The 17,884-nt window shown below is 37.8% G+C and overlaps 1 protein-coding gene across 1 annotated transcript in view; it reads right to left on the bottom strand.

Annotated features, from left to right (window-relative positions):
- Positions 1 to 17,884, bottom strand: part of LOC121367896 (E3 ubiquitin-protein ligase PDZRN3-like) — a 351,336-nt gene that overhangs the window by 50,382 nt on the left and 283,070 nt on the right. The window contains exon 6 of the mRNA XM_041492344.1: positions 1,692 to 1,790. Coding sequence (XP_041348278.1) covers positions 1,692 to 1,790 — 99 coding nt within the window. The remainder of the gene's footprint in view (positions 1 to 1,691; positions 1,791 to 17,884) is intronic.

The raw sequence follows: 17,884 nt of genomic DNA, 5'->3' as shown, positions 1-17,884 counted from the left end.
ACTGACCAGGTCAACTGGTTTGGCTCTTTTAGTCTGCAGATGGAAACACCGGCTCAGAAAATCTAAATGAGAATGGCTAAAGGAAACCAGCATTTTGTGCTACAAGTACAGTGTCATTAGATGTACTTATTGGTCCATTCATCAACATGTCCATAATGGCAGCCACAGGTTCAGTTTAGTACATATAGCTAAGATGGTATTACCAAGCTGAAACCATGGTGTTCATTGTTATACTCCAGTATTGCAATGCTGGACTGGGCTCTTGAATGGGTTTTAGCCAAGAGTGATGCAGAATTTTCTAGTGCTCTACTTGTTTAAGAAAGTGGGAGTGATCACTCGCCTCTACTGGCGAAGACTGCACTCTGGGTGACAGCCATTACCGGGGTGTGAACCCAGTACCCACTTGCTTTTACTGGCGGAGACGGCACGCTGGGTGACAGCCATTACCAGGATGTGTGTGTGTGTGTGTGTGTGTGTGTGTGTGTGTGTGTGTATGTATGTATGTATGTGTGTGTGTGTGTGTGTGTGTGTGTGTATGAACCCAGTACCCACTAGCCTCAATTCTAATGGTTTAATCACTTTATCACTGATTTTCCATATCAAACAAGAAACACTGTGGCTGAGATCAACTTTACGATTTCTTCTAAGCCCTGCAGGTGACAAATTTACTGCAACTTATGTTTTTATTACTTCAAAGGCAATACTGTACATATTTCACTACACTGCGTAATAGCACCATAAAATATTTCTATTTGCATTCCGTTATGATACACGCATAGTGTGAACTAATCTCACCCATTTGCAATTTCGAGTTTGAAACCATAACCCCGACCCATGGGACATCGATAACTGTCAGACCAAAACAGAAATCAAAGAGCTCTCCCGAACCACCTTTATGGAATCCCAGCAGGGGGCGCCACTTACAGACTTAGGACAACTCTATAAAACTTGTCGAATTACTTTTAGTGTGGAGCTATTGTCTTCGAGATGGGCCAGTGTTTGCGGGCTGTAACAAATTACAGACTTGAATGCAGTGTTTATCTTTATATCCAGTCATAATGAGGGGTTGCCCCCCTGCCCGGGCTTACCCGTCTGGCCCTGTAGATAATAACTGACCTCTGGTCATTGTTGTGGGAAGGGCAATAAAATGTGAAATGTCCATTTTTGTCATTTCTTGGAATGCACCTTGCTTGCTCACGCGCGTTAGTGTTTTTGACATACAATTCTTTAAATATTGGACAGTTTTGAAATTGGCATGCAGCATATCAAAAAGTTAGTTTGTTTTGTTCAACAATACCACTAGAGCACATTAATTTATTAATCATTGTCTGTTTGATGTCAAACATTTGATAATTCTGACAGAAAGCCTGTTACATTTTTTGATGAGTGCTCAGCAAGAGATCCTTTATATGGACTTCCCAAAGACAGAACAGCTCATAATATTTATATACAGAAATATGTACAGTTTAACATATATTTATATATTTAATTTAGGAACACTGGTTGGAATGGGAAAATATCTATGGTTTTCTGAAAAATGTGCTCTGCATGGTGGTGTCATCAAACAAAATAAACTTTTAAAAACAAATTTGATGGATCTTTAAAAACACCAACCATGTATTTGTTAAATATATTTATGTACTGGATGGATTGGGAAAACACATTGAAAGGAGTATAACGTCAAGTCTCACCTCACTAATGAATATATCTGTGATTTCATCTTCAAGGGAACCATAACACAGTGTCAGTCCCAGCTTGGCATCACTAGTAGACCGGTGAAGATTTACTTCCTGAAAATAGACAAAGATAAAACTGAATATTAAAAAAAGTACTAGATCACATTGTAGTAAGTATATGCCCTAATACAAACCTTAAATAATAAATATTACATTGCTTAAAATGTAAAACTGTTACACAAACTGCATTTTCTTTGCTGAGATTTTTTTTTTTTTTTTTTTTAAACTGCAATTTCTAAAACAACAACTGTTTAAAACTAAAAAAACAGACATTATACAAAATGCATTTTTTATTTTTTGACACAAAATAAATAAAAAAATAGTGCAACATCAATTTTGGATTGTCCAAATTATAGATTACATATATCAACTGCTCTTAAAAATATGCATACTGTGAGGTTATTTTAAGCTTTATTATAAATTCAGTTACAATTATTGCCTGTTATTTCTTTAAGATTTACAACATTATGAAACAGAAATTAAACATGCACAAACATCTGTATGACTGGTTTTGCTGAGTCATGTAGTTTACGCATATTTAATTCTGTTCATGATCTCATAAATCTGAAACAAATAACAGAAAATCCTTAATCGTCTGACATTTTTCATGCCGTTATTGCTCCTCAGAGAAAGTCTAGCCAGTAAATTTGTGTGCAATTATCTAAATGTCAAGCAAACAACTTATTTTAAATATTCTCTGTGATTTTTCACAAGACATGACGAAACTGCTAACTAATAATTATGCAGCTAGGATTTGTAAAATGTTTTAGTTTTTTTTAATCTGTTATTTGAATCTTTTGCCGATGAAAGGTGGAGAAAACATCATCTTGTCTTTTCAGTCAAGTGGCCACTGATAATTGATAACAGAATATGTTGTTTTTAAAAACACTGCCACACTTCATATGGAAGTTGTAACAGATTAAGGAGGAATGGGAGGAAAGGGATGCAGTATGAATATGTTTAAAACCACAACATAAAGAAGCATTTGACTTCATTTGAAATTATTATAACAGTAGAAAGGCTTCTATGCAGGACATTTTTTCTCTAATTTTTTTTTTTTTTTAGTGGGAGCTACATAATTATCAAAATTGATTTTTGTGAGTGTTGACATTGTAAAAGATAGTCACTGTAGTGTGCAAAAAGTGTACCTTGTAGGTCCGTTGAATGTGTGTGTGTGTGTGTATGTGTATGTGTGTGTATATGTTTGTGTGTCTGTGTGTGTGTGTGTATGTGTGTGTGTGTGTGTGTGTATGTGTGTGTGTATGTATGTGTGTGTATGTGTATCTGTGTGTGTGTGTGTATGTGTGTGTATATGTTTGTGTGTCTGTGTGTGTGTGTGTGTGTATGTGTGTGTGTGTGTGTGTGTGTGTATGTGTGTGTGTATGTATGTATGTATGTGTATATGTTTGTGTGTCTTTGTGTATATGTGTGTATTTGTGTGCACGTGCATGAGCACCTGATGCACCTGCTGGGTTTGAAACTGAGACAAACATGTTGCACACCAAACAAATGAAAGGAATGTTTGTTGAGTAACACCTCATCACATTGTTTGATTAATCAGTCGCTAGTAATAGGAGGAAAACATGTTAACTACAGAAAGAAAAAAAATCTGCTACTGCCACATAGATTGCTTTTATTAATGAATCACAGCACTCCTACAGACATGACAGCCAATATATTTTTCATGCTAGGGTGTCATTAATTCATTCATCCATTTCATCCATCCATCCATCCATCCATCCATCCATCTATCCATCCATTCATTCATTCTATCTAATTAATGTTCAAATATGCTGGTATGGACACTCATCTGGGCGATCTTAGCTGTTAAGAAATAGGTTAATGGTTAGTTGTCAGTGGTTAGCGAGAGACCTGACACCTTCTCACTAAGCCACTAAAATTCAATGGGAACTGGTCCTGGGATGCAAACCCAGTACCTGCTGACTACACCACAGAGACCAATATTTCTGCAACTTTTTATCAACCTTTCAACCGGACATCATGGCACCTAGCTGGAAACCCACCCTTTCTGTACACAAAGAAAAGCAGGTATAACCACGAAATGAAAGTCCCTTTCGTCTGTTGTTGCAGGAAAGGTTAAAGAGTGACAAGAAGCATGCAAATGCTGTAACATCGATCTGGGACTCATTCATCCCGTAAACACGGCACTGGCAGGCTTTTAGTGAAGCCAGCACCAGAAACTGGTAGCCATAACCTTGCCTTATTACTGGAGGTGAAAGAATGCTTCAAGTTCACGTTTGGCCTTTCTGCACACATGGCCACTGCAAAACTTGGGATAGTAAAAAACAAATCAAGCCTCAAAGTGTTTATAGTGAACAGGAATGCCGGTGTGCAAATTACCACTGCAAGCTGCTGCCATGCTATATATCCAGCTCAGGAAGCGAAAGTTGTTCCTGACTAAACTACCATGAACATCCGTCAGAAAAAAAGAAAAAAAAATACAGGAAGAAAATTGTGGCAGTATGCCAGTGAAACTGTACAAGATGTTTGTATACCAGTGCTGGGCCAGAAAGAAAGAAAGAAAAAAACAAAACAAGAGAAGGATCCATCAGTCTTTCAGTGGTGCTGTAATCTACATTGTAGTTTAACATTCGTGTTGATACAAATGACTGAATGTTATTTACATCTGCACCATATATCAAGACAAGATATGTAGGAATCATACACATACCCAGTAATATATATACAGAGAGAGAGAGAGAAAGAGAAAGAGAGAGAGAGAGAGAGAGAGAGAGAGAGAGAGAGAGAGAGAGAGAGAGAGAGAGAGAGAGAGAGAGAGAGAGAGAGAAGGGAGAGAGAGAGGGGAGAAAAAAAAATAGAGACAGAGAGAGACAGAGAGAGGAGGGAGATTTCCAGTTTAGGCCAATGACAAATTTGTTATTCTGTGAGTACATGTATTTGTAAATCATCGAATGAAAATTGGCATTTTCTGTCATGTATCGGTACATCATCCAACAAAAAATGTTATTCTACATGTACACATTTATATCATCTAATGAAAAAACAGGATGTTGTTCTACAACACTGACTCCTCTGCATGTTCATACCGCCAAAGTAAACAATACTGAGCTAATAACCAAACCACCATACTACATTTGCTGTAGACTAAGCCTTTTGACGGATGTGTTTTAGCACTAATCCTCCAGAGTGAAGAGTTAGAACAGTGCACCAGCCATGCATCACTGTTTGACAACAGCCAGGACAGAAGCCACCTTTTAAGAGATAAACATGAAAAGGTTCAAACTGCAGAAAGGCTGGAAAACAAGAGTTTTTCCACTAGATGGAAGATAAAACATTTTAACCATCAGGAGCAGACATGGAAATTGATTGAAATCTTACAGAGGATGACTGGCCAAACGAGAAGGAAAGGAGAGGAGAGAAATGTTTGTTTAATGACACTTCAGAATATTTTAAGCTAGCTACGGTTATTTGGTATCTAAAACATGATTATTTTGAAATGAGAGAGAGAGAGAGAGAGAGAGAGAGAGAGAGAGAGAGAGAGAGAGAGAGAGAGAGAGAGAGAGAGAGAGAGAGAGAGAGAGAGAGACGGAGAGAGAGAGAGGAGAGGGAGAGAGGAGAGAGAGAGAGGATGAAGTGAGGACAGAGAGAGAAGATGGAGAGAGAGAGAGAGAGGGAGAGAGAGAGAGTGTGGAGAGTGAGAGAGAGAGAGGAGAGTGGAGATGGAGAGAGAGAGAGAAATAGACAGCGAGAGAAAGAGGGAGGGAGGGAGGGGGAGGGTAGGGAGGGGGGAGAGAGAGAGAGGAGAGAGAGAGAGAGAGAGAGAGAGAGAGAGAGAGAGAGAGAGAGAGAGAGAGAGAGATACAGAGACAGACAGAGGGAGAGAGGAGGAGAGAGCTGGAGAGGAGAGGAGAGTGAGGGAGGGATGGAGGGAGAGAGAGGGAGGGAGAGAGATGGGAGGGGGAGAGAGAGAGGGAGAACAGTATATACCATGTCTTTCATTACATGGATGGATAGATAAATGGATGATAGAATAGATGTATGAACAATCAAGACTACCATATGCATACAAATGGATGAATGAGTGGATGAGTGGATGGATGGATGGATGGATGGATGGATGGATGGATGTGGATGGATGGATGGATGGATGGATGGATGGATGGATGGATGGATGGATGGATGGATGGATGGATGGATGGATGGATGGATGGACGGACAGATGTACATGTAATGGAAATAAATAAATAAACTTCACATAAAGAATACTCAATATATTTCAAACTTAACAAAAAATTATAGATGTAAATCAGTATATTCTTCCAAATACACTAAAAAACCAACATGGGATGAGAAAGGGTAGAAATAGCATTAATTTTTCTTCTTTTTCTTCCTTTTTTAAAACAAAAAATGGTGTGGAAAATTTAACTATGCGTTCACAACTGTCCATCGCTTCTTAAACTGTGAAACATCATGAACAGACAAACAGTGACTCTCTTTTTCTCTCTCATCACAAAACATGAACACACTTTACAATTAACTTTTCCTGGAGCAGGAACTGTTTGCCTGTCAGAAGATATACATTCTCAGAATTTCAGTCCTGGCACCACACAAGACATGGCTCTGGTCTTGTTGTGACACTTGTAATTAGCAAGCCAACACTGTACACAAGTCCAGACTCCTGGGAATGGTATGCCACACAAACGTGTACCTTTTAACAAGTCTCTACTCCTACTCTGTTCTCTACTCCAGTTGAGACAAATCATTCCCTTAGTGCTAATGGATCTAATTGGACAGAGAAAGACTGATGAAATGAATCTACAATGAATCGTGAGCCCAAGTCTTGTAAACAATGATGCTAATATTGTTATTATTAGATTATAGCCAAGGATGCCTCAAAAATGGATTTTGGCAAAACAGTTCAGCATAATATTTGGTAAACAGACAAAATATAAAGATATGTATATGTTTTTCATTGTTAACATCCAGCACTGATATCCACCCAAAACCCCTGCTGCTATCACATAGGCTTGTCCTACCAAAACAAAAAGCAGCAACAAGAGATCTTTTCATGCACTTTCCACACAGACAGGACAGTAAATGTCAGCACCTTTCATGAATCATTAATGGGGAAACAGTTGAGATATCAAAAAAGAAAATCCGACAAAGACATGTTGGGTGAGCTCTCTACCATGAAGCTACATTCTGCCGTAACTGATGTTCTAGCAATTGGTATGCAAGGATTCAAATTCTATTTTGTTGAAAAGTTTGTTTTCTTTAACGACACCACTAAAGCATATTGATTTATTAATCATCGGCTATTGGATGTCAATCAAATAGTAATTTTGACAAAGTGATAAAGAGGAAACCCACTACAAATTTCCATTAGTAGCAAGGGATCTTTTATATGCACCATATCACAGACAGGATAGCACATACCATGGCATGTGGTGCACTGGTTGGAACAAGAAATAGCCCAATGGGTCCACTGACAAGAATCGATCCTAGAACCAACTGAGCATCAGGCATGCCCTTTACCACTGGGCTACATCCCACCCCTCTATTTTGTTTAATCCACCAACATTTGTTAGTGATCAGAGTTATGATAACACCATTTGACTTATGAACACCACTGGAGTTATATGTCTCCATAAAACAGCAATATGAAGATACAGCATGACATTGTCTGCTTTTATCCTGAACCTCCAACCACCTTCTTTTGTCAGATTTATGCTGTGGGGAGTCTGACTTGTATCACGCCAGAGTGTGCATTCAACGCAGCTGACTTCACCTATAAATATACCTGCAATCTCCATAACTGCTCAAAATGATGCATGTACGTTTTATATCAAATGCAGAAAAACACATGCTGATAATTATCTATGCTAGCCAAATGTTTTGAATCTATCATTCTGCTTAACACATCCTTGACAATAATAGTAAACATTCTGCCAGGTAAAAACGAGTTCAAAATTTCAGTGCACAAGCACAGGATTCACCTGCTTCACAAGTGTTTACAAGTTCATCGAAGGTCATGGAATACTGAACTAAAAGAATAAAATAAGGTACCAGTTGCATCTTCTCACTCCAGACTTAATGGTATAGTGGTTAGGTCATCAGGTTTATGTTCAGCTAATATAATACAGCTGTCTTTACTTTTAAAAGGAAAAGAAAGGAAAGGAATGTTTGTGTAGTGACACCTCAGCACATTTTAAATTAAGACTATTTAGAAAGAAAGAAAGGTTGTACTTAATGACTCTCTCAATATATTTTAATTATAGTTGTATAGTGATTGACGTATGGTTAAGGACCAGTTGTGGAGCATTGATTGTAACAAGTAATAGCCCAGTGAGACACTGACAGATCAATCAAATACTGATCATACATCTGGCAAGTGTGTTTCCATCGCTCTAAGACTATCTGGTGCCTGGTTTTAGCCATATAGACTACTACTATTGATAAAGCAGCAAGATATCTTTATATGCACTTTCCCCAGACAGGGCAGTACATACCAAGGCTTTTGATATCCCAGTTGTGGGGCAGAGGCTGGGACAGAAAAACACACAACCTGAGTCCATTAAGAATGACAGATTGTGTAACCCATCACAACTCTTCTCTCTCCAGCCAGTGCACCACAACTGGTATATCAAAGGCAATGGTATGTGCTATCATGTCTGTGGGATGGTGCATATAAAAGATCCCTTGCTGCTAATTGAAAAGAGTAGCCTATGAAGTTGTGACAGTCGGTTTCTTCTCTCAATATCTGTGTGGTCCTTAACTATATGTCCAATGCCATATAACCATAAATAAAATGTGTGGAGTGCGTCGTTAAATAAAACATTTCCTTCCTTCCCATTGCAACTCAGATGAGCACTCTACCACTAAGCCACATCCTGCCAATGTTTACTGTTAAATTACACATTACTTAAAACCTTTTACTTCAGTTATTAATTTTAGCTATCTCAATGTGTTTCTGGTTGTCCTGGTCTTTGAAACAGCTCAAAATACATTTTTATGTGGAACAGAAAATAATTAGTACTTCGCAAATTAAAAGTCAGTTACTTCAGTACTAACTTGAACACCATTGAGGAGGTATATGTTGGGATTTAGAAAAAACGAAGCTAAGATGAATCTTTATGGTGCTATGTCACAAAGTATTTATTTTTGTAATATGGGGAAAAACCATGCTAAATTCTGTATTTTTATTTTCTACATGGATGGACATAAAAGGGTGTTTCCCCACTGCAACACACAATTTATTTTTTTGGCACATCCTTTTTCTTTGTCCTTAAATTCTGTTTCAAATTAAACTGCAGGAAATAAATTTTGAAAATGTATGACAGATGATATATCAACCTAATTACCTGGCACCTTTTTTACCCAAATGGTGTCAATCACACTAAAATGGGTCAATTATTAATTTAAGTTCAACACAAATAAATTAACATTAAAAAAAAAAAATCTGTCATTTTCAAATTCTCATTTACAAATATATTTCGATCAAAGAGGCGCTGACTGCTCAAGCTGTGTAGAATATTGGTCTGGACTCTTGATGCCACAGCACAGAAATCCCAGAGACAGCAGGCAATCCGCATGCACACTGGCACAGTGACAATTTATTTATTGCACCGGCTTTGATCTAAACGAGCTGGAATTCAATTCCAATATCTGTGTCACTTTGCTAACAAGAAGCATGGGGCGAGGAGGCCACACTGTGTCACTCTACTAACAAGAAGCCCACAGCACGGGGTCACACAGTGTCAGTTGGCTAACAAGAATCGCCCGTATGAGATCATACATCACAGTTGACATCACAGCCAACACAGACTGTTTTTTTCAATGATCCAGCATTGCTGTACCACAGATACTGATAGTACCAAGTGTTCACCTTAAAATACCAACAGTTTTGGAGAAAAAGAAAAAGAAACAAACCAAAACTTCCAAAACAAATATTATTATAAAAGAGTGGACACAAATCTGACCTGCCAGACAGATGAAAGGGAGCCAGCCTTTCTGGCCAGGACCCATGCTGAGTGTTTCATGAGGCAAAGATAACGCCCATGTCCAAATGGTCATTTAAAAACTGGCCATGATTGATTCATTGATTCCCAGTCTGCAGTCCGAGGTCACACTGGGAAAATAAAGACTGGGGGCCTCCGCAACATGAAGGGATCAAAGAACAGACATGCTTCGCTCAACGGGAGGGGTTGATGCCTTGTTCTGGACTTGCAAGGTGCAAACACCATGAAAGAAACAATGTTTAAAATAATGCAGAAGCATGGGGATCTGCTGACATAAAGTATGGCTTTAGATACATGGAGAGATCAAAGGGCAGACATGCTCTGCTCAACGGGTGGGGGTGGTGCCTTGTCTTAGACATGCAATGTGTAAACACCATGAGAGAAACAATGTTCAAAATAATGCAGAAGCATGGGGATTTGTTGACATAAAGTATGGCTTTAGATACACCAAGAGATCAAAGGGCAGACATGCTCCGCTCGATGGGTGGGGTAATACATTAGTCTCCACATGCAAGGTGCACACACCGTGAGAGAAACAATGATTAAAACACACAAGTCTGACTTTAGCAACATAAACAGATCAAAGGGCAGACATGCTTGGCTCAGTGGGTGGGGCGATACCTTGGTCTGGACATGCAAGCAGCTATAACACTAGAAGGGGAAACCAATATTCCAAACAATGCAGAAGCATGCAGTTTTGCAGATGCAATGATCCACAGGAGTTAGACGTGTGTCATTAACAAATACTAGAGATGTACAAATATTAGATTACGCAGAATTACATGCATTCTGTTATGAAACCTGACCATCTACTAGTATGTCATTAAGAAATACAAGACATGTGTACATTGTGAGATATGTAGAAATGTAGAAATATGATCATAAATGTTAGTAAGACTTGCACGAAACCTGCAGACATGGGAATTTGCAGAAGCTGCATGTACGTTATTGGAAAATATGCCAAACTTGTAGACACTGGAGCGTGTAGAAGTTACATATATATACTCTTAAGAAAAATATGTTATTTCTAGACCGGTGGAATCTGCAGAGGTTACGTCAATGTTCTTAAGACGTACAGAGGTATGCCAACATGGGCCAGATCCCAACAGGGATTAGCTGCTGTGCTAAATGAAACAGGTGATGCACTCAAGCTGCATCAGACATAAATGAACTCACACCAAAGTACTAGTTTGAAGTCTAAGAAAGAAAGAAAAGAAAGAAAAGTTTTATTTAACTATGTACTCAATTTTAATAATGGTTATGTGGTGCCAGACATATGGTTAAGGACCACAGAAATATTCAACAGATTTCATAAAAATTAGCTCACATTTAAAAACCCACAAATAATGTTCCTTTGATTTTTATGGATGTGACATTTTGCATTTAACTAGTTTTTTTATTTTCACTTCCGACACCTCACCGAATGACATACAGCTTCTATATGACAACAAAAGTAACTAACATAAACATAGTTGAAAATACTATAAATGATGCCATGTATGATGACCCCTGCTTAGAAAGGGCTCCTGAGATGACTGTTTAATACATGTCAAACTGTACTGAAGTGAAACCCCTCTAAACCAGACACTCACATAAAAATTCTTGTTTAAAGGGATATCTGGTTTCAAGAGGTTCAGTTCTGTAATAATATTTAAAAAAGGACGATGAAAAATGTCTGGTTTTGAGCAAGTTTCAGTTCATAGAGGCTCCGGTTCTGATTGAGTTCACTGTATATTTAGATAATTAATTAGTGAGAATATTAAGGTGACCTCTAAAAGACAGGTTGCTGCTTATAGCAAAGAAAGAAAGAAATGTTTTTATTTAACGACGCACTCAACACATTTTATTTATGGTTATATGGAGTCAGACATATGGTTATGGACCACACAGATTTCGAGAGGAAACCTGCTGTCGCCACTACATGAGCTACTCTTTCCGATTAGCAGTAAGGGATCTTTTATTTGCGCTTCCCACAAACCATGGCCTTAATTGAACCAGTTATGGATCACTGGTTGGTGCAAGTGGTTTACACCTACCCATTGAGCCTTGCGGAGCACTCACTCAGGGTTTGAAGTCGGTATCTGGATTAAAAATCCCATGCCTCAACTGGGATCCGACTGCTTATAGCAGACATTTTACTATATACCTATAAACCTCTAAGTGTTCAAAGATCTTTCTTTAAGGTTTTCCCACAGCCTTTTTATCGACAGCCCTGGCTCTATATAACAAGACCATCTCACTTCGTCTCTATTAAAAAGTCCAGCTCGCTCACACTATCTCTAGTCTGCTTGACATAAAAGTATTAAAGCAAGAAAGCAGCCATGTCTTTCCAATTACTTTATGAACACGTGCAATAAACCTGCATCAAAATATACTCAAAAGCTGGCGCTGGGCATCTGCTGAGGATTCGTATAAAAACCGCGGTGAGACCAAGTCTTTCTGGCATTGCGTATAATGTACAATCAATATCCAATCACACAGCTCGGTGCCAGCTTGTGCAAGCCATAATCCCGAGCTTATGACCAACATAAAATATGACGTGTTCATGGAGCGACAGTACATGACCGTCACCCACCTAACTGATTTGCAGTCGGAGCAGAAAGAGCTAAGACTGTTTTATTTCCCTCGGGGTCTGAAAGCAAACACGGTGTCAGGAACAAAACATATCATGAGTCAATAGAGATTTCCAACAGGTAGAAGCATGCTTATTTGATGACACATAAATAGCAACTTGTGTTGCTTGTTCAAATCAAGGTACATGTATTGAACAGGTGGGTTTTATTTACAGGTTTAAGTGATCTATATCTCTGCACAAAGCGGAATCAAATGGGTATTTGGCAAAATAGTGGTTGATTCCATAAAGTTTTATCCAGTGTCTTGTCTACAGGAAAAGATCCTTTACAATTTGTTGTCTTCTCTTTTTTTTTAAATCAAGGTGTTGTCTTACATCTCCCCACTGAGCTGTCAAAACTGATCACTTTGGGTGGGAGTCAGTACTGGGATTCGAACCTAGTACCTAGCAATCTCAAGTCTGATGGCTTAACCACCATACCACCAAGCCTTATACCAACTAGTGAACAATTTCTCTTCATTATATCATTACATTCATACATTGCTATGGTTACTGTCAACACTCCACAGATGTTGAAAATTATTTTCAATAATATGTGAAATGGTTTTCAGCAGAATCAACAGCCCGGAGCTGTCTCACACCGATATTACGTCTACAGCACACTGTGACTGTCAACAAATCCACAACCAGGAACATGATGGGACAGCCATGATGGGTAAACTTAAAGCCACAGTGATCACAATGAACACAATGAACAAGTGCTCAATGCTGTGCTCAATGCTGTGCTCAAACCATGAAGACTATACAGTTATTTTTAATGCACAAATACTGCTGCTGCATGCTTATTTTTATCAGTCACTATTGACTAGTTTCGATAACTCAAGTTTTTAACTCAAGTTTTTAAAGGTCCATTATCGTAATTGTAAGTGCTAATATTTTGCTATTTTTATATTCATTGGTAAGAAATAATTACAAATTAATCAATCGCATTCATAACCTTTGCATAATTAACTAGAAAGTATCTGAATTGAAATATGCTGCTAATGGACATACACAGAAAAGTCTGAATCTGTAATCTTCTCCTTCCTTCTTCTAGGTATCGAACAACAAAACCGTATCTCTGCACAATGCAGAGTCAAAAAGGATTTAACAAAATAGCAGGTGATTCAATGAATATTCATCTATAGTCCGTCCCACAGGAAACAACTTTTTCATGCTATGAAATTTACTACAAGTTATTTATGTCTGAGCCAATTGATTTGTAAATTGAACACAAAAATAGTTGTTGTTTTTTATTTCCAATTTTTTTTTAATGTTTCTTCTTACTTCATACCAAACTGAAATTATTTACAAAATACATTTTTATAGAATGATGGGACGAACTATAGTGCCTCACCTACAAGAGATACTTTGGCTTTTAGTATTTTTTTTAGATTGACTGCAAAGAATTCGGGATAGTTATTATGGACAAAACATGTACCGGTATGCAAAAACCCTCTTAGTCATCCTCTACATGTTTTCTACTAAAATGATTTTTCTTGTATTAATAAATGAATTAAGCAACACCAATGTTTTGTCACCACGCACTGTGCCTGTTGCATTAAACCCATTTCCATATGTATAAGTGTTGTGATCTTTATTTGTGTATTATGAATTGGTTGTCAGAATTGTCACAAATTAAGTCTTATCAGTCCCCGCCACTCCGTGGTCTGCAGGGCTTCCCCATCACTAATGCTTATTGAACACAACAAATTCCACACACCGTTCCCACTGCAGGAACTTTCTATCAGAACCAAGTGATCAGTATTGCCTGGTTATGACTGTGAATCATCTGGGGAGATATTATGGCATTACAATAAATTGCATTCATATGGTGTAACTTAATTGCACTGGCCTCAGTGGTAGCGGCAGGATTTAGTTCAGTCGGTAGAATGCTCGCCTGAGGTTCTTGGGTTCTAGGATTGAACATCATAGGCAGACTCATCGGGGTTTTTTCCTCCAACCCAAACAGTGCCCCATGACTGGTATATCAAAGACCAAGGTACGTGCTGTCCTGTCTATGAGAAAGTGCATATAAAAGATCCCTTGCTGCTAATGGAAAACTATATAGGCTTTCTCTGAAGATTATATGTTAGAATTACCAATAGCCAATGATTAATTAATCAATGTACTCTAGTGGTTTCGTTAAACAAAACAAATTTCTTTGGTCTCAGTGAAGTAATGGCATCTGCTCCAAACCAAAGTGAGTTTTAATGGCATATGCAATGAGGAAATATAAGGCAGTTTACATAACCAATCAGATACCTACACAACATTGATAAAAATTTGTGTTTAAATAATGAGTTAATGGCTTATAATAGCAGAATAATCAACAAGCCACTTCCTCCAGAGGTGCATAGCAAAGATGTCATTACCACAAAGATGATAAAGCAGGAGGAGTCTTCATTCAAATCTGGAGTCTGAAGATAAAGAGAAATTCTGCTAGCTTACAGTGATCTTGTCAGTACTAGGAAAATGTGATAAAGCACAGAAAGGGTTAATTTATATCGTCAGTCTCAACCTAAAGTGAAGACAAAGTCTTGCAGCTAATGGTGGCCACGTCAGTACCACAGATAAAACACAGGGAGGGTTAATTTATATCTGGAGTCTGGGAGAAAGAGCAGGACTTGCAGATGATAATGGTGACCACATCAGTACCACAGATAAAGCACAGAAAGGGTTAATTTATATGTCAAGCCTCAAGTCTAAAGTGAAGACAAAGTTTTGCAGATAATGGTGACCATGTCAGTACCAGAGATAAAACACAGGAAGGGTTCATTTATATCTGGAGTCTGTGAGAGGAGTAGGACTAGCAGATAATGGTGCCTCCAGTATTGGGTTACGCATTGCCCAGAGTTTTGGAATAAGAGGCCAGAAACTCGCCTGCTGGTCCCCTCCAGTAAATCAGCATCCTCTGACAGGCTGGATTGTCATGTTAATTGCTTCTAGATAACAAGAGGACAGTTGGAGTTTATAATTGCAACCTGTTTGAGTTACACGGCTTCTTGGCGTCACGACAGATTTACTGAACAGCTTCATAGTGTTACTAGTATATACTGGTATATATACAGCTCACTACATTACTGAGAAAGAGACTATTTTTATAATACATTTATTTGTATTTAAGACATTATGCACAAATTTATATAACTAACAATGTTGTTTCACATAGCTTGCTACTATAGTGACAAAAAAGACTATTTTTATAAATATATTCTATTGTATTAAAAATATTACAATTAATGACATGTCTTAAGAGTTATTACTGAGAACAAAAACTGTATTTATATTATTTTGTATTCAAAATATCCTGATCTTAGAGTTATTGTAAAAACAGAAGACTATATTTGAAATCCTTTTTTTTAATCTATCTGATCAACTGGGGAATGCACAAAAGTAAATGCCCAATCAAACATAGTTAAAATCAATAGTCAAACCCTCAGTTTGAAAGCAATATGAAAATAAATATGCATTATTATGACTTTGACTACAATGATGATGCAAAACAGGGGTTATTTACTTAATTAACTGGCACCCAGAAACCAAAGACTAGATTATATTATCTTACAAATATTCCTTATTTAAGAGATTGCTGAGACAACAGGTGCCATAGATAATTATTTCTGAATTAGTCTGAGACTTTAATTTAGATGCGAAACAAAGGCTATAAACTGGGCATCCAGAAACCATGTAGACCGGTCCTCTTAGAAATATTCCCTGTTTAAGAGATTACAAAGACAACAGGTGCTGAAGAACATAATCAAACTACAAGTTGATATCGGTGATGTTTAGAGTGAACCGATACACATCTGACACAAAAGCTGCACATGTAAACAGAACAGTATCTTTATTACCTGCTATTTATTGCAGTCAGATACCACTGTGACATGGGGATATGTCAGGACTCGGGGGTCAGCTCCAAACATGGAATGATCTTCCACGTGTGATGACCATTACTTTGATAAAAGACCTAATATACTGCCTTGTGTTGTTTTTCCTACATTTTTGTTGATCGTTTTCAAATACTTATTTTATTGCTGCTGGGTACTTTATGTATAAGATGGTGGTTTAAGTATGAAAAATAAAAAATGAACTGTGGAAACGGGAGGGTAGGGGGCCAAGGGCAGGATGTAGCTCAGTGGTAGAATGATCATTTGGGGTGTGATGAGACATAGGACTGACCACCCTTGATGGACCCTTGATGGTTGTTCTCCATAAAGTCAGTGGCCCATGACTGGAATGTCAAAGTTAAAGTTTAACATGCTAACGGCCAGTTAAGGTTTAGGCATGTTTGCCTTGGGCATGATGTCTTATTTGGGGCTAGAGAGTCCCACCCAAGGCAGATTAATTTGCAGTACTATCATTACTCCACCTGTAATAAAACAATCAAGCCATCAACAAAAAGAGATTCAATGAGAATGTCATTAACCTTATTTACATGGCTTGCATCTTAATTAGATTTGTAAATGGAAAGGAATTTATTATTATCATAAAGGAACAAATGTAATGCAACTGCTTTTTTAAAATATAAATTCCCACAAAATAGGATTTTAAAGATATACCACATATCCCATTTCTTGGTATGCTTTGATAAAATATCCCTTTGAAAAAACTGTAATTTTTAATTAATACCAAAGTTCTGACTGAATAACAAAATAATCATCTATATCCAAAATGATAAATGTTTCGTGGAAACAGAATCTATTCGTGGATTGTCCAAAGACTTCCTAATTTCGATACCTATAAATTCAGTGGCAAGTACTCGGTGAAGGATTCTTTTCAAAAGATGTAGCACACACACAAGAATCTGTGCAAGGCTTAAAACTGATAAAATTTAGATTATTTTTCAGTAACTTATGTGTTACAAGATGTGGATTGATTCAGCAGAGACTCGTGAATTCCAGCAGTTATCGTGCACAGCTATTTCGAGAATGCAAGATTGGTTGTAAAGAATATAGTCTTGTCAGACTTCCAGTGTGTGCGTGGTATGAAGCACCCATAACCAGACGCACATGTAGGGTGGCATTGCCTGTCTGTGTGCGGTACCTGCAAACAGTTTAATAATCTCCACCTGGCGATCATACCGATAGTGTGCAGAACAGCATCGGTGTTTTAGAAAATATTATCAGTTCTGTGTGGTGGTTGGAACCCAGTGTTGTGAGAAAGTCCAGAGAGTATTACTTTATCTCCAACGGTATCCACGGTTTATTATTCCACACACAAAAACTTGGTGGATTTCCAGCAGAAATAAATTTCTTATTTACTAATAAATGCTCGGCTTAGTTAGGCTTGATAAAATGGTTAAGCTGCTGTAAGCTTGTGTATCTGTGTATCAGTGTACTTTATCAAACAAAACATCGCTTTCTATTTGTTTATTTTCACCGAAAAAATGTTTTTACGTTTTGCCAGTGTGGGGATTTAAAAATAGAAAGAATGCTTTCACCGAAATCGAAATATCAAGAGTAAGAGATTGTACACCTGTCTGTAATATTTACCTGGATGAAATACACAATTGTTATCTAGATAACACATCGTTC

The sequence above is a fragment of the Gigantopelta aegis genome, chromosome 3 (assembly GCF_016097555.1).
Source record: "Gigantopelta aegis isolate Gae_Host chromosome 3, Gae_host_genome, whole genome shotgun sequence".
NCBI classification, from domain to species: domain Eukaryota; kingdom Metazoa; phylum Mollusca; class Gastropoda; order Neomphalida; family Peltospiridae; genus Gigantopelta; species Gigantopelta aegis.
This window is presented reverse-complemented; position numbering and strand designations above follow the sequence as displayed.